General features: G+C 46.9%; 1 protein-coding gene across 1 annotated transcript in view; it reads left to right on the forward strand.

Annotated features, from left to right (window-relative positions):
* The window catches only part of LOC145348522 (retinol dehydrogenase 11-like), a 35,438-nt gene extending 24,326 nt beyond the window's left edge, over positions 1-11,112 (forward strand). Inside the window, exons 5-6 of the mRNA XM_080196715.1 lie at positions 4,985-5,094; positions 10,909-11,112. Of these exons, the coding sequence (XP_080052841.1) occupies positions 4,985-5,094; positions 10,909-11,112 (314 nt within the window). The remainder of the gene's footprint in view (positions 1-4,984; positions 5,095-10,908) is intronic.
* The last annotated feature ends 14,781 nt before the right edge of the window (positions 11,113-25,893 follow it).

Here is a 25,893-nt window from a genome sequence, read left to right on the forward strand (position 1 = left end):
CCTGCCTCGTTACACAACACCAGATCTAAGATAGCTCGCTCCCTCGTAGGTTCCATTACATACTGTTCAAGGAAACTGTCCCGACAGCATTCCAAGAACTTTGATGTGGTTTGGGCTGTCAATCAAACAGCCTTGTAAAACTCCACAGAGTGAAGGTCAGTACATGAATGAACTCTAATGGAGTAAGTGGAACTGATGATGTGGAGATGCCGGCGTTGGACTGGGGTAAACACAGTAAGAAGTCTGACAACACCAGGTTTAAGTCCAACCGATTTATTTGATAGTTAACTCACAAGCTTTCGAGATTAAGCTCTTCGTCAGGTGAATGGAGAGTTCTGTCTGTGCTTTATATGCTCTGTCTGAGGCCAGAACTCTCCATTCACCTGAAGAAGGGCTTAACCTCGAAAGCTTGTGAGTTTACTATCAAATAAATGGGTTGGACTTAAACCTGGTGTTGTCAGACTTTTTACTGTAAGTGGAACTGACAGCCTTCTGTCAATCAAAGCAGTTCAAAGAGGCCAGGCAGAAGCTGCAGCTCATTCAAGCTGGAAAGGGGGAAGTCTCCCTCATGAAACTGACCTCTCCTGTCAATCAGAAAACTTCAAAGGGGTCTGGTCACACTGGGGCTTCTGGAATCAATGAAGGACAATCCCTCCTGTAGAATGGAGTGCTGCTGTGATTGTGAAGGTTTTTCAGATGTTCAGGGGATGGGATATTAATGTGACCAGGCTATTTCAAGTGTTTTACAGAACACAGACTATACTAAAGATTTTTTTAACAGGAGTTGCCTGAGATCACCATGCTGAGTGATTTCAATGTTTCCCAGGTCAAGAAGGGGAAATCCAATCACGAGACCCCCCCCCCCGCCCAGTCATAGAATCAGAGAATCATAGAACCCTACAGTGCAGAAAGACCATCGAGTGCACGAACACAATCCCACCCAGGCCCTATCCCCATATCCCAACATACTATGCCCACTAATCCCTCTAACCTACGCATCCCTAGACACTAAGGGGCAATTTCTTAGCATGGCCAATCAACCTAACCTGCACATCTTTGGACTGGAGCCTGGAGGAGACTCCAGAGATTAACACCTTGCCCTCAGCCCAAGCCCACCCAACCCCCAGATCTCATGGAGATGCTCCCTCTGTAGCCTGGCAGAGGGGCACACGGATATAGTACTGTACTGTTTTGGTCCCTGTGGGACTTCTGGCAGGGGTGGGGGGGGGGGTGCGGTGGGTGGGGTTGTAGGGGGAAAGGAGCATGACAGGAGGGGGTTGAATTGGGTTTCTAGCCTATAAACTACATTCAGATTCATGTTAAACAGCCCAGAATCATCAGTACCCCTCCCTTTTCCGAACTCTTGGGAAAAAAATGAACCTCCTCCTCAACTTCATAGGTCTGTCTGGCCATTGGGCGAGAGCAGTGATGAATATTGTAATGATTGTAAGTAGTCCAGCTGCAGTAAGATTGTATTTCTGGATTTTCCCACCTTGATTAAGAACGTAAGAACATAAGAAATAGGAGCAGGAGTAGGCCATCTAGCCCTTCGAGCCTGCCCCGCCATTCAATAAGATCATAGCTGATCTGAAGTGGCTCAGTTCCACTTTCCTGCTTTCTCCCCATAACCCTTAATTCCCTTGTCTATCAGAAATCTATCTACCCGTGACTTAAATATATTTAGCGAGGCAGCCTCCACCACTTCAACGGGCAGAGAATTCCAGAGATTCACCACCCTTTGAGTGAAGAAGTTCCTCCTCAACTTCGATCTAAACTGCCCCCCCCCCTTATCTTGAGGCTGTGCCCTCTAGTCCTGCTATCCTTTCTAAGCGGGAAGAATCTCTCTACCTCTACCCTATCCATCCCCTTCATTATCTTATACATCTCTATAAGATCCCCCCTCATCCTTCTAAACTCCAACGAGTACAGACCCAGTCTATTCAGCCTCTCTTCATAGTCCAACCCCCTCATCTCCGGTATCAGCCCAGTGAACCTCCTCTGCACTCCCTCAAGGCCAAAATATCCTTGCGTAAGTGCGGTGACCAAAACTGCACACACAGCTTCTCTGCTCCCATTAGCTGCAGGCAGCTTTCGCTTCGGTCTGTTGAACTGGGCCAAAATGGGAATTACACTGGGTGCCAAGCCTGTTCAATTCTCCCTGCCCACCCCTCCCCAAACGGGCAGGCCCCTCATGAATACACTTAAAAACAAATTGGCACCCTATTACCAGGTTTAAGGCAGGATGCTCCATCCCACCCGCTGCCCCAAAATGTTGCTGCCCCCACCACCCACCACCCACCCCTCTCCTCTCCCCCCAGCCCCAGTGGGAAAGCTGGTGAGTGCCAGGTAGTACAAGCCCTGACAAAAGTGGACCTGGTGCCTTGGGCTCAGAGGGGGACGTGGTGCAAGGAGGTAAGTTCTGTGCCTGAGTGCCCCCTGCCACTGCCAGCCCGCAGAGGGGGAGGGTCCCACAAAGGACGTGGGAGTTGGGTGAGCTTGTACTGGGATGGGGGGGGGGGCGGTGGGTGGATGGGTTAATCTCACGACTCTCCCTTCAAATGTGGCCTGATGGCTGGTGAGTCCCCATTAGCCATGGGAAAAGTGGAGATCACTCTTATTTATTGATTTATTCATGTCACAATAGGTTTACATCATCATTGCATTGACGTTTCTGTGATGGTGATCTAGGGCAGCTTTCTGTTAAAGATCTTCATTCCTGTCTGTGTACTGTGAAACCTTTGAAGTGGCCTGGTCACTTTATTTGCAAATAGGCAACAAGGAGCCATCAGTATCACAGTAAAACTCCATTGGACAGAATGCTCTCTCTCTCTGGAGGCCCAGGCCCAATGTCGGTGAGGTTCTCTGACTGACTGGAGATGTTCGCTTCACTAGAGAGATTCCCTTGCTCTCTCTCAGAGTGCTATGGGACTGTGTTTACAGTGTGCCTGCTCTGTGGGACTGTGTTTACACGTTGTCTGCTCTATGGGACTGCGTTTACAGTATGCCTGCTCTGTGGGACTGTGTTTACACTGTGCCTGCTCTGTGGGACTGTGTTTACACTGTGTCTGCTCTGTGGGATTGTGTTTACACCGTGTCTTCTCTGTGGGACTGTGTTTACACTGTGCCTGCTCTGTGGGACTGTGTTTACACTGTGTCTGCTCTGTGGGATTGTGTTTACACTGTGTCTGCTCTGTGGGATTGTGTTTATACTGTGTCTGCTCTGTGGGACTGTGTTTTCACTGTGTCTGCTCTGTGGGATTGTGTTTACACTGTGTCTGCTCTGTCGGACTGTGTTTTCACTGTGTCTGCTCTGTCGGACTGTGTTTACACTGTGTCTGCTCTGTGGGACTGTGTTTACAACATGTCTGCTCTGTGGGACCGTTTTTACACCGTGTCTGCTCTGTGGGACTGTGTTTACACTGTGTCTGCTCTGTGGGACTGTGTTTACACAGTGCCTGCTCTGTGGGACCGTTTTTACACCGTGTCTGCTCTGTGGGACTGTGTTTACACTGTGTCTGCTCTGTGGGACTGTGTTTACACTGTGTCTGCTCTGTGGGAATTTGTTTACACTGTGTCTGCTCTGTGGAACTGTGTTTACACCGTGTCTGCTCTGTGGGACTGTGTTTACACCATGTCTGCTCTATGGACTGTGTTCATACTGTGTCGGCTCTGTGGGAGTGTGTTTACATTGTGTCTGCTGTGTGGGACTGTGTTTACACTGTGTCTGCTCTGTGGGATTGTGTTTGCACTGTGTCTGCTCTGTGGGACTGTGTTTGCACTGTGGGACTGTATTTACACTGCGTCTGCTCTGTGGGATTGTGTTTGCACTGTGTCTGCTCTGTGGGACTGTGTTTGCACTGTGTCTGCTCTGTGGGACTGTGTTTGCACTGTGGGACTGTATTTACACTGCGTCTGCTCTGTGAGACTGTGTTTACACTGCGTCTGCTCTGTGGGATTGTTTTTACACTGTGTCTGCTCTGTGGGACTGTGTTTGCACTGTGTCTGCTCTGTGGGACTGTGTTTACACTGTGTCTGCTCTGTGAGACTGTGTTTGCACTGTGTCTGCTCTGTGGGACTGTGTTTACACCGTGTCTGCTCTGTGGGACTGTGTTTACACCGTGTCTGCTCTGTGGGACTGTGTTTACACCGTGTCTGCTCTGTGAGACTGTGTTTGCACTGTGTCTGCTCTGTGGGACTGTATTTACACTGCGTCTGCTCTGTGGGACTGTGTTTACACTGCATCTGCTCTGTGGGACTGTGTTTACACTGTGTCTGCTCTGTGGGACTGTGTTTACACCGTGTCTGCTCTGTGGGACTGTGTTTACACCGTGTCTGCTCTGTGGGACTGTGTTTGCACCGTGTCTGCTCTGTGGTACTGTGTTTGCTCTGTGGGACTGTGTTTACACCGTGTCTGCTCTGTGGGACTGTGTTTGCACCGTGTCTGCTCTGTGGGACTGTGTTTGCACCGTGTCTGCTCTGTGGGACTGTGTTTACACTGCGTCTGCTCTGTGGGACTGTGTTTACACCGTGTCTGCTCTGTGGGACTGTGTTTACACTGTGCCTGCTCTGTGGGACTGTGTTTACACCGTGTCTGCTCTGTGGGACTGTGTTTACACCGTGTCTGCTCTGTGGGACTGTGTTTACACTGTCTCTGCTCTGTGGGACTGTGTTTGCACCGTGTCTGCTCTGTGGGACTGTGTTTGCACTGTGTCTGCTCTGTGGTACTGTGTTTACACTGTCTCTGCTCTGTGGGACTGTGTTTGCACTGTCTCTGCTCTGTGGGACTGTGTTTGCACCGTGTCTGCTCTGTGGTACTGTGTTTACACTGCGTCTGCTCTGTGGGACTGTGTTTACACTGTGTCTGCTCTGTGGGACTGTGTTTGCACCGTGTCTGCTCTGTGGGACTGTGTTTGCACCGTGTCTGCTCTGTGAGACTGTGTTTGCTCTGTGGGACTGTATTTACACTGTGTCTGTGTCTCTCTAGCTGTGACAGTGACTGCTGTTCACCCAGGATTGGTAATGTCTGAGATTATGAGGAACTACAATCTCCTGATAAGAATTCTCTTCAACCTGATTGGATTCTTCTTTTTCAAGGTCAGAGCCCACTCAGCCATTGGGTAAATGTGCTGATGGCAGTTCTGTTTGCACAGTGGTAGTCCCTGTGACTGCAAAGAGTTGTCGTTCTGTACAATCTATTCCAGCCTCATGGTGCCCCAAAGCACTCGGGGACATTGGGTGTGGAGTTAGCTGCTTAGCCTGTTCAGCATCACAATGAAATCATGGCTGATCTGTGATTGAACCCAGTATTACCCCGTTGGTTGGAAGACAGTGACATTGTGGTAATATCACATCAGCTCGTTGTGGAAGCTTGTGGCTTGGCTTCGCTCACTTGGCTGGACAGCTGGTCAGTGATGCAGAGCAATGCCAAAAGTGTGGGTTCAATTCCTGTACCAGCCGAGGCTATTTATTTCCCACCCTTGCCCCTCGGCTGAAGTGTGGTGATCCTCAGGATAAATCACCACTGATCATCTTTCCCTCTGACAGGTAACATCAGCCTATGGTCACCTGGGACTATGGCAGACTATATCTTTTTCTGATAATATCACTGGTCTAGCAATCCAGAGGCCCAGGTTAACATCTCTCTAATAGTAAACGAGATACTTTCACTGATTGTCGTTAAAAACACCCAACTGGTTCACTAATGTCCTTTAGGGAAGGAAATCTGCTGTCCTTACCCCGGTCTGGCCTACATATGACTCCAGATCCACAGCTCAACTGCCCTCTGAATTGGCCTAGAAAGCCATTCAGTTCAAGGGCAACTAGGGATGGGTAGTAAATTTTGGCCTCACCAGTGGTGCCCACATCCCATGAAGGAATTTTAAAAATCCCTTAATACCATTGATTGACAAAAATCTATTGATCTCAGATTTTAGACTAAGAATAGACTTATACCATTCTTCCTGTGTGGAAATCTTTCCTGATTTTATTCCAGAAAGATCTCGGTCTAATTTTTACTTTCTGTCCCCTCATCCCAGACTCCCCCTCTGGTAGAAGCAGTTTTCAGTTATTCTATCAGTTCCCCTTAATATTTTGATAACTTTGATGAAACTCTTAGTCTGAGTTCCCATTTTTTCTTATTGATTTGTGGGACACAGGTGTCGTTGGCCAGCCTTTATTGATGTGGAGATGCCAGCGTTGGACTGGGGTAAAAACAGAAAGAAGTCTCATCCTACCAGCTTAAAGTCCAATAGGTTTATTTGTAGCAAACGCCACAAGCTTTTGGAACGCTGATTTGGATCCAGACCAGAACTCTCACCCACCTGACGAAGGGACAGCCTGTTCCGAAAGCTTGTGGCATTTGCTACAGATAAACCTGTTGGACTTTAAGCTGGTGTTGTGGGATTTCTTTTAGCATTTATTGCCCAAGCCTAATTGCCCTTGAGAAGGTTTGTGACATCTGTCCTCATAACTCAACCCTTAGAGCCAGGGTATCATTCTGATCACATTACTCTAACTTCTGGAGGGGTGTTGGACAGAAATGTTCACAGTGCTCCAGGTGTGGCCTCACCTGGGAGGGGGGGGTGGGGGGGGGGCATTGGGTTTTGTACACCTGAAGTGTGACTCCTCCCCACCCCTTGTATTCCAGACCTCCAGATAGAAAGGTCATTTTCACCATTCAAAAATTGTGCAGAAGGAAACCATTCAGCCCATTGAGTCTAAGATAGCCTAGATGGTGCCAGAATGAGGTGACACTTTGGGAGCTCTCCCCAGTATACCCTCTAATTCTATCTTTTACTCTCGTTCTACTTTTAAAACACTATGCTAACTCTGTATGACTGTAACATTACATTCGGCACCCTATCCTGTCCTTCTCCCTGCCACAATTTCCATTCTCACTTCCCTCGGTAACTTTGCATACATCACATCTGGTCCTGGTGTCTAATCAATTTACCGCCGGCACACTGACACCGCTGCCTCACAGCGCCAGGGACACGCGTTCAATTCCAGTTTGGGTCACTGTCTGTGGAGCTTGCACATTCTCCCCGTGTCTGTGTGGGTTTCCTCCCATAGCCCGAAGATGCTCAGGTTAGGTTGATTGGTCAAGATAAGTTAAGCCTTAATGTTGCAAGGTGTGTAGGTTAGGGGGATTAGCCATGGAAAATATATGGGGTTACAGGAATAGGGCCTGGCTAAGATTATCATTCGGCCCACCGAGTCCATAGCAACTCTCCAAGAGAGCATCTTATGAATAGTATGCTTTGTCTGTATAGTGCGTAAGAAACAATACTTTTCACTGTGTCCCAATATGTGATAATAAATCAAACCTAATCGAACTGCTTGATAGAGCAGACGCAGCACGGTTTCATTAAAGGGAAGTCGTGTCTGACAAATTTACTGGAGTTCTATGAGGATGTGTCTAGGGCGGTGGATAGAGGAGAGCCGGTGGATGTGGTCTTTCTTGATTTTCAGAAGGCGTTTGACAAGGTACCTCACAAGAGGTTATTGCAGAAGGTCAGGGGGCATGGAGTTGGGGGAAGGGTGTTAGCGTGGATAGAGGACTGGTTGTCAAATAGGAGGCAGAGAGTGGGGGTCAATGGGTGCTATTCGGATTGGCGGATGGTGACTAGTGGAGTGCCCCAGGGGTCGGTGCTGGGGCCTCAGCTATTTACCATTTATATAGATGATCTGGAGGAGGGAACCGAGTGTAGGGTGTCGAAATTTGCTGATGACACCAAAATTGGTGGAAAGGCAAATTGTGCGGAGGGTGGTGAGAGTCTACAGAAGGATCTAGATAGGCTGGGCGAATGGGCCAGGAAATGGCAAATTAAATTTAATGTTGGCAAGTGCGAGGTGGTCCACTTTGGTAGGAATAATGGTAGGAAGGGTTATTACTTACATGGAGAAAAACTGCAGCAGGCGACGGTGCAGAGGGACCTCGGGGTCCTTGTGCATGAGTCGCAAAAACCCAGCTTGCAGGTGCAGCAGGTGGTCAGGAAGGCGAATGGGATGCTGGCCTTCATAGCGAGGGGGATTGAATATAAAAGTAGGGAGGTCTTGCTGCGGCTGTATAGGGCATTGGTGAGGCCGCAGCTGGAGTACTGTGTGCAGTTTTGGGCGCTGTACTTACGCAAGGATATTTTGGCCTTGGAGGGAGTGCAGAGGAGGTTTACTAGGCTGATGCCGGAGTTGAGGGGGTTGAGCTATGAGAAGAGGCTGAATGAATTAGGCTTGTACTCGTTAGAGTTTAGAAGATTGAGGGGAGATCTCATTGAGACGTATAAGATGATGAATGGGATGGATAGGATAGAGGTGGAGAGACTCTTCCCGCTCAGAAAGGATAGTAGGACTAGGGGGCACAGCCTCAAGATAAAGGGGGGGGCGGTTTAGAACGGAGTTGAGGAGGAACTTCTTCACTCAAAGAGTGGTGAATCTCTGGAATTCTTTGCCTGTTGAAGTGGTGGAGGCTACCTCGCTAAATATTTTTAAGACGCGGGTTGATGGGTTTTTGATAAGAGAGGGGATTAAGGGTTATGGGGTGAGGGCGGGAATGTGGAACTGAGCCGCGACAGATCAGCCATGATCTTATTGAATGGCGGGGCAGCCTCGAAGGGCTAGTTGGCCTACTCCTGCTCCTATTTCTTATGTTCTTATGTTCTTAAAGTGGTTCATTTTGGCAGGTCAAATAGGATGGCAGGATATAATATTAATGGTAGGACTCTTGGCAGTGTGGAAGATCAGAACGATCTTGGGGTCTGAGTTCATTGGACACTCAAAGCAGCTTGCAGGTTGAAGTTGTGGTTAAGAAGGTGTATGGTGTACTGGCCTTCATCAATCGAGGAATTGAGTTTAGGAGTCGGGAGATAATGTTGCAGCTGTACAGAAGCCTGGTCAGACCCCACTTGGAGTACTCTGCTCAGTTCTGGTCGCCTCATTACAGGAAGGATGTGGAAGCCATAGAAAGGGTGAGGAGGAGATTTACAAGGATGTTGCCTGGATTGGGGAGCATGCCTTATGAGGATAGGTTGAGAGAGCTCGGCCTTTTCTCCTTGGAGAGACAAAGGATGAGAGGTGATCTGATAGAGGTTTATAAGATGATGAGAGGTATGGATCGGGTGGATTGTCAGAGGCTTTTTCCCAGGGCTGAAATGGTCGCTGCAAGAGGACACAGGTTTAAGTTGCTGGGGAGTAGGTACAGAGGAGATGTCAGGGGTAGGTTTTTCACTCAGAGAGTGGTGGGTGCGTGGAATGGGCTGCCGGCAACGGTGGTGGAAGTGGATTCGACAGGGTCTTTTAAGAGACTTTTAGATAAGTACATGGAAGTTAGTAAGATAGAGGGTTATAGGTAAGCCTTGTAATCTCTAAGGTAGAGACATGTTTGGCACAACTTTGTGGGCCAAAGGGCCTGTATTGTGCTGTAGTTTTTCTATGTTTCTAAAAGAGTCCGCACTGACTCTCCACCAGAGAATCATACTCAGGCCCATTCCCTCTCTAAACCCAAAACCCCAGCACTAATCTTCCAACTTGTATCATAATGTTTTGGCTGACTATAGAAACGGGTGAGAAGCAATCCAGGAAAATAATCAATAGGGGGAAAGCCAACTTCACTGGGTGAAGAATGGATAGTCAAGGTACGTTCTTTGGAGACGGAAAAGTAAGGCACACAAAATAGACATTAAATGAAAAAAAAGGTGTGTTTACGGCAGTTATTAACCACAGAGCAGTCAGTTTAATTTGGTGGTGGGAAAACTTCTTAAAATTAGAATTTAGAGCAGAATTAATAGTCATATGGACAAATGTGAGGGAAAGCCAACGTGGATTTTGTTTGACTTGTTGTAGGCTATTCAGAGATAGTAGGGAGGGTTGATGAGGGTAATGCAGTTGATGTGGTGTACATGGACTTGCAGGAAGTATTTGATACAGTGTCACACAAAGTTATAGCCCAAAAGGGGCAGTAACAACATGGAAATGGAATTGGCTGAGTGATGAAGGAGCAGCGCTCCGAAACCTTGTGCTACCAGAAGTGCAACCGAATAAACATGTTGGACTTTAACCTGGTGTTGTGAGGCACCTTACTGTGTGTACCCCAGTCCAACACCGGCATCTCCACAGCATGAGTGAGAGGAAAGAGAGCAGTGGTTCATCAATATTTTTCCAGGTTTTGTGACGGATTTCCCCAGGGATCAGTATTAGGATCCTTTCCTTTCTTCGGGAATGTTCCAGGGAACATGTTTAAATACACAGTACAAAACTACCACTATATTCTGCACCTTCCCTTTTCATTCTTCCTCTGTATATGTTATGCTTTGTCTGTATCGTGCACAAGGAACATTATTTTTCACTGTATCTCAATACATTTGACAATAATAAATTAAATCAAATCAAAACTTGTAAGGATTGTGAGCGGCGAGGAGAATGTAGACTTTCAAAAGCAGACAGACAAGTTGGTGGGGTGGGGGAATAGGTGGCAGATACAGTTTAATATGGAGAACTGTGGGATGATTCATTTTGACAGGAAGAACATGTAGAGTCAGTATAAAATAAAGGGTATAACTAAGAGGAGAGAGGGACCTGGGTGTATACGTGCTTAGATCATTGATAGCTGGATAGGTGGCGAGAGCTGTTAAGAAATAATAGTGTCCTAGACTTTGAGAATGAAAGGGCACAGATTTAAAATGACTGATAAAAGAAACAAAAGCAAAACGAGCGCAAAACCTTTTCACACAGCGAGTCTGGAATGCAATAATAGTATAGTGGAGGCAACATCAATCCAGACCGGTATGTACTCAATGGGCCAAATGGACTCCTTCTGCACTGTAACAATTCTGTGATTCTCTGAACTGAATACTTGCAGAAGTTGCTTTCTTTGACAATGTGCTGTTTGACATTCCGAAACTCTCTGTCTTGCAGTCCTCAGAGGAAGGGGCAGTGAGCACCATCTACTGTGCTGTGTCGGAGGAAATGGAGGGTGTGAGTGGGAAGTACATTGACAGTGATTGCTCCCTCACTCTGCCCTGTCCAACTGCACGAGACAAGGCCTTAGCCAAAAAACTCTGGGACGTCAGTGAATCCCTCACCGGACTCCACGAGCAGACAACAGAGGAGACCAGTTAATGCAGTACCAAGCATTCCTCCCACTCTCATCCCCTCCATCCTCACCCCTTCACTTTCTCCCACTACCTTCCCCTCAAAACCCTCAGCCCCCTCCACCTCATCCTCATCGTCTCCCTTCCCCGCCCTTCTCTCCAGTCCTTCCACCTCTCTTCCCCTCCTCACATCCCTATCCTACTCCACCTTTCCTTCCACCTCGAGTCTTTTGGGAATTTGGCCTATGTGTTGGTGAGACAGTTTGTTGATATTCAGGATGTGGGTGTCGCTGGCTGGGCCATCATTTATTGCCCACCCCTAGTTGCCCTTGAATTGAGTGGTTTGCAAACCCATACCTGAGGGCAGTTGAGAGTCAACCACATTGCTGTGGCTCTGGAGTCACATGTAGGCCAGACCGGGTAAGGATTTCCTTCTGTAAAAGACATTAGTGAACCAGATGGGGTTTTTTCCGACAATTTAATCCAATTAAATGAGAAGTGATGCATTTCGGTAGATCGAATGTAGGGGGGAGTTATACAATAAATGGCAGAACAATCAAGAGTATAGACACACCTGGGTGCGCAAGTCCACAGATCCTTAAAGGTGGCAGCACAGGTGGAGAGGGTGGTGAAGAAGGTATACTTGCCTTTATTGGATGGGGTATAGAGTATAAAAGTTGACATATGATGTTGCAGCTATATAGAACGTTGGTTAGGCCACATTTGGAATACTGCATCCAGTTCTGGTCACCGCACTACCAGAAGGACGTGGAGGCTTTGGAGAGAGTACAGAGAAGGTTTACCAGGATGTTGCCTGGTATGGAGGGTCTTAGCTACTTAGCTATGAGGAGAGATTGGGCAAACTGAGGTTGTTCTCCCTGGAAAGACAGAGGATGAGGGGAGACCTAATAGAAGTGGATAAAATTATGAGGGGTATGGATAGGATGAACAGTGGGAAGTTTTTCCCAGGTCAGAGGTGACGAACACAAGGGGTCACAGGTTCAAGGTGAGGGGGGCAAGGTTCAACACAGATGTCAGGGGGACATATTTTACACAGAGGGTGGTGGGGGCCTGGAATGCACTGCCAAGCAAGGTGGTTGAGGCAGACACACTGGGATGGTTTAAGACTTATCTAGATAGCCACATGAACAGACTGGGAATAAAGGGATACACACGAATGGTCTAGTTGGACGCATGAGCGGTGCAGGCTTGGAGGGCCGAAGGGCCTGTTCCTGTGCTGTATTGTTGTTTGTTCTTTGACAATCGACAATGGTTTCATGTCATTAAACTTTTGATTCCAGATTTTCTTTCATTGAATTCAAATATCACCACCTGCTGTGGTGGGATTAGAACCCGGGTCCCAGAGTATCTGGAATACTAAATCTGTGGATTACTAGTCCATTGAGGATACACTACACCACTGTCTCCCTGAATGTTTTGCTGCTTGGAATGGTGTGTTTGGAATATTTCTGAACAGTTAGTTCTGTTTCTCAAAGAGGTTTTCAGAGTTCTGTTTCTGTTGTTGCTCAGGGTGGGGAGTCATTGTCACTGGACTAGCAATCTGCGTTCAAAACTCACCACAGCAAATGATGACCATGAAGCTGTTGTTGTAATGACCCATCTCGAACTCTAAAAGCCTTTGGGAAGGCTGGCCTAGCCAATGACATCAGATATGTGGGGCAGCACAGTGGCACAGTGGTTCACACTGCTGCCTCACAGCGCCAGGGACCCAGGTCCATTGTCTGTGCTGAGTCTGCACATTCCCCCCGTGTCTGCGTGGGTTTCCTCCGGTTTCGTCACGCAGTCCAAAAATGTGCGGGTTAGACTGATTTGGCCAGGATAAATTGCCCCTTGGCGTCAGGGCATTAGGAGGGTAAATATGTGGAGGTATGGGGATAGGACAGGGCCTGGGTGGGATTGTTGTTGGTGAAGGCTTGATAGCCAAATGGCCTCCTTCTGCACTGTCAGAATTTTATGATTCTATGATCTCGGAAGTGATAGATAAAAATAATCTGGTGTGGCCTACACGTGATTCACAGCTATATGGTTGATTCTGAAATAGCTGCGCGAACCTCAGTTATATCATGAAGCCTAAAAGAATGAAACCCTTGGAGCACTCAACATCAACCCGGGCAGGGGGCAAACTCAGCCCTGTCAACCCTGCAAGTCCTTCTAACTAACATAGAAACCTAGAATTCTTACGGAGCAGAGGAAGGCCATTTGGCCCATCGCATCTGCACTGGCTCTCCTAAGGAGTGTTATGAGGTCATTAAAGGCCACTTCCCTGCCTTTACCCCATACCTCTGCACATTGCCTCAATTCAATGATCAGCTAATGCCCTCTTGAATGCCTTGATTGAATCTGCCTCTACCACATTTCCAGCCAGTGTGTTCCAGACCCAAAGCCAAAGAACAAATAAAATTACAGCACAGGAACAGGCCATTTGGCCCTCCAAGCCTGCACCGACTATGCTGCCTGACTGAACTAAAGCCCCCTACCCTTCCAGGGACCATTTACTGTATATTTCCTATCTGTATTAGACCTTCCAAAATCCATTACCTCACATTTTTCAGGATTAAACTCCATCTGCCATCTCTCCACCCAAGTCTCCAACTGATCTATACCCTGCTGTATCCTCTGATGGTCCCCATCGCTATCTGCAAATCCACCAACTTTTGTGTTGTCCGCAAACTTACTAATCAATCCAGTTACATTTCCCTCCAAATCATTTATATATACATCTATATACAAACAGCAAAGGTCCCAGCACCAATCCCTGAGGAACGCCACTTGTCACAGCCCTCCATTCAGAAACACACCCTTCCACTGCCACCCTCTGTCTTCTTTGACCGAACCAGTTTTGTATCCACCTTGCCAGCTCACCTCTGATCCCATGTGACTTCAACTTCTGCCATGAGGGACCTTGTCAAAGGCCTTACTGAAGTCCATGTAGACGACATCCACTGCCCTATCCTCATCAATCATCTTCGTCGCTCCCTCGAAAAACTCGATCAAGTTAGTGAGACACGACCTCCCCTTCACCAAACCACGTTGTCTCTCACTAATACGTCCACTTATTTCCAAGTGGGAGTAAATCCTGTCTCAAAGAATCCTCTCCAATAATTTCCCTACCACTGATATAAGGCTCACTGGCCTGTAATTACCTGGATTATTTGTGCTACCCTTCTTAAATAAAGGAACAACATTGGCTATATTCCAATCCTCTAGGAACTCCCCTGTGGTCAGTGAGGATACAAAGATTTCTCTCAAGGCCCCAGCAATTTCCTCCCTTGCCTCTCTCAGTATTCTGAGATATATCCCATCTTAATGTTTCTCAAGAATCCCAGTACCTCCTCCCTTTTAGATCTCAACATGACTCAAACTATTTACACGCCCTTTCTCAGACTCATCATCCACCAAGTCCTATTCTTTGGTAAATACTGATGCAAAGTACTCATTTAATACCTTGCCCATTTCCTCTGGCTCCATGCATAGATTCCCTCGCCTGTCTTTGAGTGAGCCAACCCTGTCCCTGGCTACCCTCTTAGAACCATAGAACCATAGAAAATTACAGCTCAGAAACAGGCCTTTTGGCCCTTCTTGTCTGTGCTGAATAATTTTTTGCCTAGTCCCACTGACCTGCACTTGAACCCCTCTCATCCATGAACCCATCCAAGTTTTTCTTAAATGTTAAAAGTGACCCCGCATTTACCATTTTATCCGACAGTTCATTCCACACTCCCACCACTCTCTGTGTGAAGAAGCCCCCCGCCTAATATTCTCTTTAAACTTTTCTCCTTTCACCCTTAACCCATGCCCTCTGGTTTTTTTCTCCCCTAGCCTCAGTGGAAAAAGCCTGCTTGCATTTACTCTATCTATACCCATCAAAATCTTATACACCTCTATCAAATCTCCCCTCATTCTCCTACACTCCAGGGAATAAAGTCCTAACCTATTCAATCTCTCTCTGTAACTCAGCTTCTCAAGTCCCAGCAACATCCTTGTGAACCTTCTCTGCGCTCTTTCAACCTTATTTACATCCTTCCTGTAACTAGGTGACCAAAACTGTACACAATACTCTAAATTCAGCCTCACCAATGCCTTATATAACCTTACCAGAACATTCCATATATATGTATAAAAAGCATTGGGATTTTCCTTAATCCTGCTGGCCAATGATTTTCATGACTCTTTTTAGCCCTCCTTACTCCTTGCTTAAGTTTCTTTCTACTTTCCTTGTATTCCACACTTGCCTCCTGTGTTCCCAGCCTCCTAGCCTTGACAAATGCTTTCTTTTTCTCTTTGACTAGGCTCACAATATCTCTCCTTATCCAAGGTTCCCATAACTTGCTATACTCTCCTTCATCCTTACAGGAATGTGACTGTCCTGAATCCCTATCAACTTACACTTGAAAGCCTCCCACGTGCCAGATGTTGATTTGCCCTCAAACATCTGCCCCCAATCTACATTCTTCAGTTCCTGCCTAATATTGTTATAATTAGCCTTCCCCCAGTTTAGCACCTTAACTTGAGGACTACACTTATCTTTATCCATCAGTACCTTAAAGCTTACTGAATTGTGGTCACTGTTCCCGAACTGCTCCCCTACTGAAACATCAACCACTTGGCCAGGCTCATTCCCCAATACCAGGTCCAGTTATGGTACCTTCCCTAGTTGGACTATCTATATAGTGTTTCAAGAAGCCTTCCTGGATGCTCCTTACAAACTCTGCCCCATCTATGCCCCTAGCATGAAGTGAGTCCCAGTCAGTATAGGGGAAGTTAAAATCTCCCACCACAACAACTCTGTTACTTTTGTACTTTGCCAAAATCTGCCTAATATCTGTTCCTGTATCTCCTGCTGGCAGTTGGGTGGCCTATAGTTAAACCCCCAACGTTGTGACTACACTCTTCCTATTCCTGAGCTCCACACATATTGTCTCGCTGTATGAGCCCTCCGAGGTGTCCTCCCACAGTCCTCCCTCGAAACATTCTTGTAAACATCTTCTGCATTCTTCTCAATGTACACCTATAGTGTATCACATGATATTCCAGCTGAGATCTAACTAGTATCTTGTATAAGTTCAGTAAAACATTCTTGTTCTTGTACTGGATACCCTTATTAATTAAACTCAAAATATTATTTGTCACCATTGAGACATGAAAGATAAAATATATACATTCAGCTGGATTACTGTATAAATTTGATTTCTTTCCTGTGCTGTTAAAAATGGGAAATTGCTGTTCACCTGATGTCGCAGTTTCACAGTAACAATGGCCACAGGGACAATGAGTGTTCCAGCAAACTTCAAACAAAGGGAAACCTTCTCTGGTCTCAATCTCCCGCAATGTTGCTAATGGCTGAAGCATTAACAATCCTGACACAATGCTTTCAATATCGAGGTTAACCCCACACCAGTGTCTCCAAAAACAAGAGGAAACCTGATTCCAATTAAACCTCGAGATCCAGACATCCTGTGTCCAACATTGAGGCAGGATGTCACATCACACGAGCTGTGATATCGTCTGTTGGAACTGAATTCCGGCACTTACTGTTTTAACCTCCAATATGAACAGAACTTCAGGTAACAGCCTGTGCTGCCTGCCATCAAGCAGCAGGAAGAACTCAGACCCTCACCAAACCTGCCAAGTGCTGGAACTCATGCCTCCAGACTATCTCATTCTATTTGCCTTCTCCTGCCATGGAAGACTCACTCTGGAAAATGGAACATTTTACAATCTCCCCCAGGAATGAACATTCCAGTTGATTTCTGATCTGGACTCTGGGTCTGTAAAATCCATGTATGTAAAATCCATGCATCCATAGAAATGATAGTAGGAGGGATTATTATTTAAAAGGTGAAAAGCTGCAGCATGCTACGGTGCAGAGGGACCTGGGGGTCCTTGTGCACGAGTTGCAAAATCCCAGTCTGCAGGTGCAGCAGGTGATCAAGAAGGTGAATGGGATGTTGGCCTTTATAGCGAGGAGGATAGAATATAAAAGCAGAGAGGTCTTGCTGCAACTGTACAGGGTACTAGTGAGGCCGCAGCTGGAGTACTGTGTGCAGTTTTGGCCACCGCACTTGCAGAAGGATATATTGACCTTGGAGGGAGTGCAGAGGAGGTTCACTAGGCTGATACCAGAGATGAGGGGGTTGGACTATGAAGAGAGACTAAATAGACTGGGTCTGTACTCATTGGAGTTTAGAAGGATGAGGGGGGATCTTATAGAGACGTATAAGATAATGAAGGGGATGGATAGGGTAGAGAGATTCTTCCCATTCAGAAAGGATAGCAGGACTAGAGGACACAGCCTCAAGATAAGGGGAGGGGCAGTTTAGAATGGAGTTGAGGAGGAACTTCTTCACTCAAAGGGTGGTGAGTCTCTAGAATTCTCTGCCCGTTGAAGTGGTGGAGGCTACCTCACTAAATATATTTAAGACATGGGTAGATAGGTTTCTGATAGACAGGGGAATTAAGGGTTATGGGGAGAGAGCGGGAAAGTGGAACTGATCCACTTCAGATCAGCCATGATCTTATTGAATGGCGGGGCAGGCTCAAAGGGCTAGATGACCTACTCCTGCTCCTATTTCTTATGTTCTTATGTATTTTATTGTGGTCGTGCTTTCAGCCCTCTTCCTTTTCTCTTACCCCCATTTCTTGAGCAAGTGTTAAAGGGGTGGACAATGTGGGATTTCTCTCACAGGCACAATTGTGTAGAAAACTAAACCAATCCTTTGCATTTCACCTGTGTTTATTGTGCAATGCATTAATAGCGAGTTGGTAAAAATATGCTGCCATTTATAAAGGGAAAATCAGGATAATTCTCTGCCCATTGAAGTGGTGGAGGCTACCTCGCTAAATATATTTAAGTCACGGGTGGATAGGTTTCTGATAGACAAGGGAATTAAGGGTTATGGGGAGAGAGCGGGAAAGTAGAACTGATCCACTTCAGATCAGCCATGAACTTATTGAATGGCGGCGCAGGCTTGAAGGGCTAGATGGCCTACTCCTGCCCCTATTTCTTATGTTCTTATGTTCCTATAAGAAAACACCTTTCCATTTATGGATGGGTAAACACTGGGGAAATCAGGCAGTTTAATTTGACCCCTCTTCCTTTCAGTGACACTTATTAACTGCTCTCTCCATCTGTCCTGTCACCTTCAATGCACATATAGACCCAGGTCCCTCTGCTCCTCAAGAACTTCACCCATTAGTTGATATTGTCTCTCTGTGTTCTTCCTATGCACACTTCTCCACATGGAAATTCATCTGCACCTATCGACCCATTCCACTAATCTGTTTATGTTCTTTTGAAATTCCACACTCTTCTCCTCACAGTTTACAACACTTCCAGTTTCGTATCATCTGCAAACTTCAAAATTGCCTCCTGCACACCAAGATCCAGATCATTAATAAAGATCAGGAACAGCCAGAGTCCCAATACCAACCCCTGGGGAACACCACTTACAAACTTTCCTCCAGCCTAAAAAATACCCATTAACTATTACTCTCTGCTTCCTATTATTCAGACCATTTTGTATCCTTGTTCCTACAGCCCCTTTTATCCTGAGTTATAACTTTTCTCACAAGTCTGTTGTGTGGCACTGTATTAAATGCTTTCTGAAAGTCCATGTATATCACATCAACAGCATTACTCTCATCAATCCTTCCTGTTACCTCCTCAAAAAACTCCAGAAGTTAGTTAAACTTGATTTCCCTTTAGAACTCATGCTCTCTCTTCCAAATCAACCCACATTTTTCCAGAATAATTGTTTCTGGACCTTGCTGAGCACTGATGGTAAACTGACTGGACAGTAATTGCTGGGACTAACCTTTGCTAACCTTTGCTAACCTAGTGCTGGCACTACCCCCAACACAGACCCCCCCGGCACTACCCCCAACACAGACCCCCCCGGCACTGTCCCCAACACAGACCCCCCCGGCACTACCCCCAACACAGACGCCCCCGGCACTACCCCCAACACAGACCCCCCCGGCACTGTCCCCAACACAGACGCCCCCGGCACTACCCCCAACACAGACCCCCCCGGCACTGTCCCCAACACAGACGCCCCCGGCACTGACCCCAACACAGACCCCCCCCGGCACTGTCCCCAACACAGACCCCCCCGGCACTGTCCCCAATACAGAGCCCCCCCGGCACTGTCCCCAATACAGAGCCCCCCCGGCACTGTCCCCAATACAGACCCCCCCGGCACTGTCCCCAACACAGACCCCCCCCGGCACTGTCCCCAACACAGACCCCCCCGGCACTGTCCCCAACACAGACCCACCCGGCACTGTCCCCAACACAGACCCCCCCGGCACTGTCCCCAATACAGAGCCCCCCCGGCACTGTCCCCAATACAGAGCCCCCCCGGCACTGTCCCCAATACAGAGCCCCCCCGGCACTGTCCCCAATACAGAGCCCCCCCGGCACTGTCCTCAACACAGACCCCTGGCAGTGGCAGGTGGGCATGGGTTGGGGGTAAGGAGTGTGGGGGTGCGGGAGACATGGGAAGTGCGTGGGGAGGAGGTGAGGGGGTAGTGCGGGGGGGGGGGGGGTGGGTCATGTGGTGGCATGGGGGAACCCACAGGGGGATATGGGGGTTGGGGGGGGACGGGGTTGGGGTGCGGGTGGTGCAGGGTTGGGGACAGGGGCACGGGAAACACGGGTGTGCGCAGGTTGGGGGTGTGGTGGGAGGGGTACTGTGTGTGGTCCGGAGGGGGTGATCCAGGTTTAGATGCTGGTATATTTGATTGATCTTCTCGATGTTGAATGTCGCTGGTTGGGGGTTGGGGGGAGGGGAGAATCCCAACAATTTGGGATTTCCTGCGAGGAACCCACCCGACAGAAACAGGACGTGAAAACCTCGGCCATTGACCACGCTGACTGCTGTTGTTTGGCATCAGAATTCATTCTGCAGCAGTCCGAATGATATCGTTTCCACACCCTGATCATTGCCTCTCTCTCTGCTCAATGACTTGGAGAAATCCAGAACCTGTATTTATAAAACTCATCCGGCACGAGGCGGCTGGCAGACTTCACCGGTACATTCTGGGGGAAGTCGGACCAGCAACATTTACCAAGAAGTGGGAAGCGGAAGATCTGGTGTCAAGGACCGGGAAGGTAAAACACTACATTCCCTCCCTCCTTCCTCCCTCCTCTGACCAAACAAAAGGTCACGGCGAGAAGGTAAAAGTGAAGGTAAGTTTCGTAAATTTTCTTAAATTTAATTGATGCAAGAAATGTCAGTCAGTGGGGTTAAATGCTGCACTTGTGGGATTTGGGAGATCCGTGACGTTTCCAGCATCTCGGAAGTGCATCCAATTACACCTCCTTACAGACCACATGGATAGGTTGGAGCAGCAGTTAGATGCACTGAGGAGCATGAAGATGGCGGAAAGCGTTATAGATGGGGGCTTTAGAGACATAGTCACAGCCAAGTTGCAGGCAGGAAGATGAGTGCACAACCCCCTCACCACGCAGTCCCCACGTCTCCCGCACCCCCACACTCCATGCCACCCAGCCACCCCCCTCCCCCACCACCAGAGGTCTGTGCTGGGGACAGTGCAGCGATCCCCTGTGGTCATCTCCCTCTCTAACAAGCATATAGTTTTGGATACTGTTGGAGGGAATGGCCTATCAGGGGTTAACAGCAGCAGCAGCCAGAGCAGTGGCACCACGGCTGGCTGTGTTGTTAAGCAGGGAGGGACAAAGAGAACTAGAGGAATAGCTATAGGGGACTCCGTAGTTAGGGGTGCAGTTAGGTGATTCTGTGGATGTGAAAGATGTGGATGTTAACAGGATGTGTGAGCAACAGGTAAAGATGCTGTTAACACATATATCTGTACACCATAGAAAAATAGCATAAAGTTAGGCAGACTGGATATAGTCAGGCACATTGATAACCCACATTATGGAAACAACTGTGATTTTAGTCACAAACATAGGGCATAAAATTCGCTGCTGCTAACAGAGCAATAGTCAGGGACAATAAAAAGACTGCCTGTGGTGTAGGAATAACACCAGATGTGTGGGTCCAAGTTATAAAAAGCAAATGGTATACAAGATGTGTTGTTTCTACAACTAAGCATAAAAGGGGGAAAAAGGTCACTGAGATAGTCGGGACAGCAGTGATTAAGTTGGCAAAGGATTGATTACCGCCAATCTGAACTGGACATGTAACAGTGTTAGGTAAGATGGATGAGTTTACTAATGCACTCTTGTGATAACAGGAGACATTGTTAGATGGGGAGTAGAGGGGATGGAAACTTGGGGCACCTCGAGCCAATAGGGGAATGACAACACATAGATGGGACAGGGACCACCAATTAGGGGAGAACAACACATTGCAAAGCCATTACAATGCTTGTAAAAAAGTATAAAAATGTGCTGCAAATCGATGTAAGGTGTGCCTAATCGCTAGACACCCGGTCTTGCAAGAACGTTAAATAAAATATCTTGCTCCTTCAGAACTTGACTTGACTAAATTGTTTGACTGTGAGCTGTGTTTCTCACAATTGGGGGCTCGTCCGGGATCCTAACATCCCTGGTAGGGGGGTTGCCGGTGACGACTGGGAAGACGCGTCCCGTTCCACATTGAACGGTCCCAAGTGCTCATCGGTGGGCTTCTCTGCCACTGACTGTTAAGAATCCTAGGAAAGTTGTTCTGAACGAGTAAGTGGGAAACGATAGGCACCATCGTGTGGTCGGGCAACGCTGTGCACGGACCAAGGTAAGAAAAGTGACTTTTAAGTATTGCCTTGGCGACCGGGTCGTGGTAGGTAAACCATGGGAAATGGGGGTAGTTGGAAGAAGTCCCCCGGGAAAGGTGCCGGGAATGGGGCCCCAGGGAACATCCCTCCAGAAAGTCCATTGGGAAGGATGTTGGAAGATTGGGATTCTAGTACTCGTACTAGGGATAAAAACAAGACGACAATGATAAAATATTGTTGTTTTGTTTGGGTGAAGGAACCAATCAGGAGTCCGTCCGTCTTCTGGCCAAAGTACGGTTCGGATGAGGATTGGGTTTGTCAGATTCTTAATATATATGTGAGACAGAAGCAGCCAGAGTCCCAGAAAGAAATTGACTATGCAAGTTGCTGGATAATGTTAATTTAGGGGCTGCGGGGGAGGTCCAACAACACCTAGTATGCGATGAGGGAGCAGAGGAAAGTAGAATAAGGGAGGTGCCCCTAGAGGCACTGGAGTTTGTGGATGGGTCACGAAGTATATCGATGGATCAGCATGAATGGGATGGACCTACAATTGGTCCAAGCAGAAAGAGTAGAGAGAAGTATGTCAGCGGAACTGGGAACCCTGACATAGGCTTTTACTGAGGTGCGGGGATAACGCTAATAGCGGTTATGTATTTGGAATTGTGCATGACTATATGGCTGTTTGAGAGAGAAGGGGATTTGTCACGACATGAGACACCCAAATCAAAACATGGTCAAATTTATTAGAGGCCAGTGAGCTCCCATCAGTAAAGGGTTAAAAAGAGACAAGCAGGCTGACTCTGTATGGTACAGAGAGAGAGAGAGGGTGTAACTGTGTAATTGAGACCCTCATGTGATGTAATAGGTATAGCCAATCAAAGTGAATTGCTTTAAGTTTAATAAATTATGTAGGGATCGGACAGAGATTTGAATTCTGCCAAGTGGGAAAGGTGGCATTATATTGCATCTTAAAGTTGTAAGGAGAGTTAACCATTTAGGCACACAGTAGATTTGATTTTGTACTTGCCTGTGTTGGTTACAAAGGTAGAGCTGTAGAAATAATTAAACATGTAGATTGCACATTAGAATGCTTTCAGTATTTCTTCGTGAATCTGTGCTCCAAGTGATGTTTTGTTTTATTGTACCAGAATTGTAAGAATGTGCAAGGGTCTTGATTTAGTGAGGATATTTAAAGGTGATAAAAATAAATCTTATTTTGGATTTTCTGAATCAGGCTTTTGTTAAATAAACTGCTGTACTTTGACTCACAATTAGTCTCAGAGGTATCTTTACCTACAAGAATTGGTGCCGAAACCTGGGATCTGTTTACGGGTCCGGTTGAATGGCCACAACTGGAGCTCTGGAATAGATTACCGAATTTAAGGGAGTGAATCAAAGTACAGTAGGTGCTCATCTGTGATGAAAGAGTGTGAAAGTGTGTGAGAGGTCTGAGCTGAGCATGTACAGACAAGGAGGCGTCTGTCTTTACACCCAGCCTTAGACCAGTTGTTAAGAGGGGTGGCCCCCTACGCGAAGCTCAGGAGTTTGAAGTGGGTGTAAAGGCTAGAGAAGGATGCCTGGGATGTGATGTTCAGACGTGAGTAAGAAAGAATCTGTCTGAGTGATCACCAGAGTAGAGGGAAAGCCGGCTTAATAGTGTGAGCTTAAGGGTGTAAGCTCACGAGTGTAAGCGGTGGTACGGAGGGCACTAATCACCCCTAACAGGTATCACCGGACTCTGATAGGAGCAACCTAGGGGTGGGATCCATTTCACCCACTAGATCAACAATGGAAATGATTGGGGAAAAAAAAGGACAGAACTAAGAAAATTGGAATTCTCTTAGTTTGAATTAATTAAACAGGTTTAAACCGGATTAATTGAACACATCTCAGTCATGGGTAAAAAAAAATTGGGCTGATGACAAGGAGAGAATTAAAACGTCAGAATCACAGATTAGAGAGTCAGAAAAGAGAAACCAAACAAAGAAAATAGCAGTGTTGTTAATACATCAGTTAGCTGGACTAATTGAACAAGTAGTCACTTCCACTAAGAAGTGGAGTGGGGATAAAAAAGATTAAGGAATTAGAATTCAGAATAAGGGAACTGGAGAAACAAAACCAAGTGTTAGGAGACTACTGCAGGGGGACATCACCTCCCTACCCCGGCAGTATGACCATGAAACTCACAGCGCCTGGGGGTGACTTTAATACTGAGGAGAAGGTCTGTAACCTTGCTCCGGTAACGAGGGGAGGATCAGTGAATAATCCATTGACCAATTTAAATCCTTCACACCAGGGAAAGACATCAGATCCTAGTGTCACTGGGAAAACTCCAGCCCTGGAGTTCAAATGCCAAATTTTGGTATTATCATTGTCCCACAAAGTATTTATAGTATTAGATATAGCTAACGAGTTCTCGTCCATCCCCTTGAACTTGAACTCACAGGATAAGTTTTTCTTTATAGTAGACGATAAGCACAGGTGTTATATTTGGGACATTTAATATCCCAAGGGATCAAGGAGAGGCCCGTGGACAGGCTAGCCGATGAAATAGCAAAAGAGGCAGCCCTAAACCCACAAACAATTAGGATGCAGGCCCTTATTTCCCTAATGCCCCGTGGACCAAATCCAATCTTAACAGAAAAGGAAAAAGAGGAGCTGACTGAGATGGGAGCTAGGGAAACTGAGGAAGGAAAATGGGTACTGCCGGATGGAAGAGAAATGGTAAATAAACAAGTAATGGGGGAAATCATGGCCCACTTACATCAGGGGAGTACTCGAACAAATAATGCCTAGATATGGTTTGGTAGAGAATGTAGATTCTGATCAGGGAAGCCATTTTACATCAAAGGTGCTACAAGGGATAATGAAAGGATTAGGAATATCATGGGATTTTCACACACCCTGGCATCCACCCTCCTCTGGACGGGTGGAACGAATGAACCAGACCCTTAAAAAGCATTTATCTAAGCTGATAATAGAAACGAAACTCCCTTGGACTAAGTGCTTACCAATAGCACTTTTGCGTATTCGTACAGCTCCTCGAAAGGATTTGGGTTTATCCCCCTATGAAATGCTGTTTGGACTGCCTTATATGGGAGCAGCCGGGGAGTTACCGGTTCCTGAAATGAATGATCAATTTGTAAAGAAATATATACTGGGTCTGTCCTCCTCGACATCTTCCCTTAGGAAACAAGGATTATTGTCGCAGACTCCACCCCTCGACTTCACAGTACATACAATCCGTCCAGGAGATTGGGTCCTGGTAAAGTCATGGAAAGAAACTAAGCTGCAACCGGAATGGGAGGAACCATATCAAGCACTCCTAACAACTGAGACAGCGATCAGGACTGCTGAAAAGGGGTGGACACATCATACTAGAATCAAGGGACCAGTAAAACCCCCAGATAATTCCAACACGTGGATGGTCGAACCGACTGAAGAACCTTTGAAGCTGAAATTTAAAAGACTCTAAGTAATTAATTTTTAGTAGCGGCGTGAGCGTGGGAAAGGAACTGTTTTGAATTAAGTTCTCTCCTGAAAGGTAACGGGGAAGGGATAGAATGGAAGGGATAATCTGGATAATGCTCTCCTTCCTCTTGTCCCAGGGAGTCCTTATAAGTATGGGTTATACTTCAGATAAGTTAAAAGAGGACAAGGGAAACACTATGAGCTCAGTTACGGTTCTGGATCTCCCTACAACACAGGTAGTAGAGACAGACCTGTGTTCTTTGGTAGTATGTGGGGATCTGGTGAGCCAGTGAAAATATTCGGTAGAATCCTTACAATTTTATGCCGATGGAAAGTATCCTTGGGGTAAACTCCCTTCCATAATATCCCTTCATCAGAAACATATGCAGCCAAGATCAGAATGCCTAGACAAGAAATGCAATCCCATATAAATATAACAATAAAAGGGACCAAATGGACCGAAAAAATAAGCGGTCCAGTCTTAGATCCTAAGAACCTCTCCCGGTACTCCATAGCTGGTGGACCCTTCTTTACGGGTAACTGGACCAGGGACTAACAATTGCATCAGGCAGTATTTGGAATCAGGGTAAAGGAGGGAGGAAAAGATAACAAA

This window comes from Carcharhinus amblyrhynchos, chromosome 1, assembly GCF_965287045.1.
Source record: "Carcharhinus amblyrhynchos chromosome 1, sCarAmb.v2.hapA, whole genome shotgun sequence".
NCBI classification, from domain to species: Eukaryota; Metazoa; Chordata; class Chondrichthyes; order Carcharhiniformes; family Carcharhinidae; genus Carcharhinus; species Carcharhinus amblyrhynchos.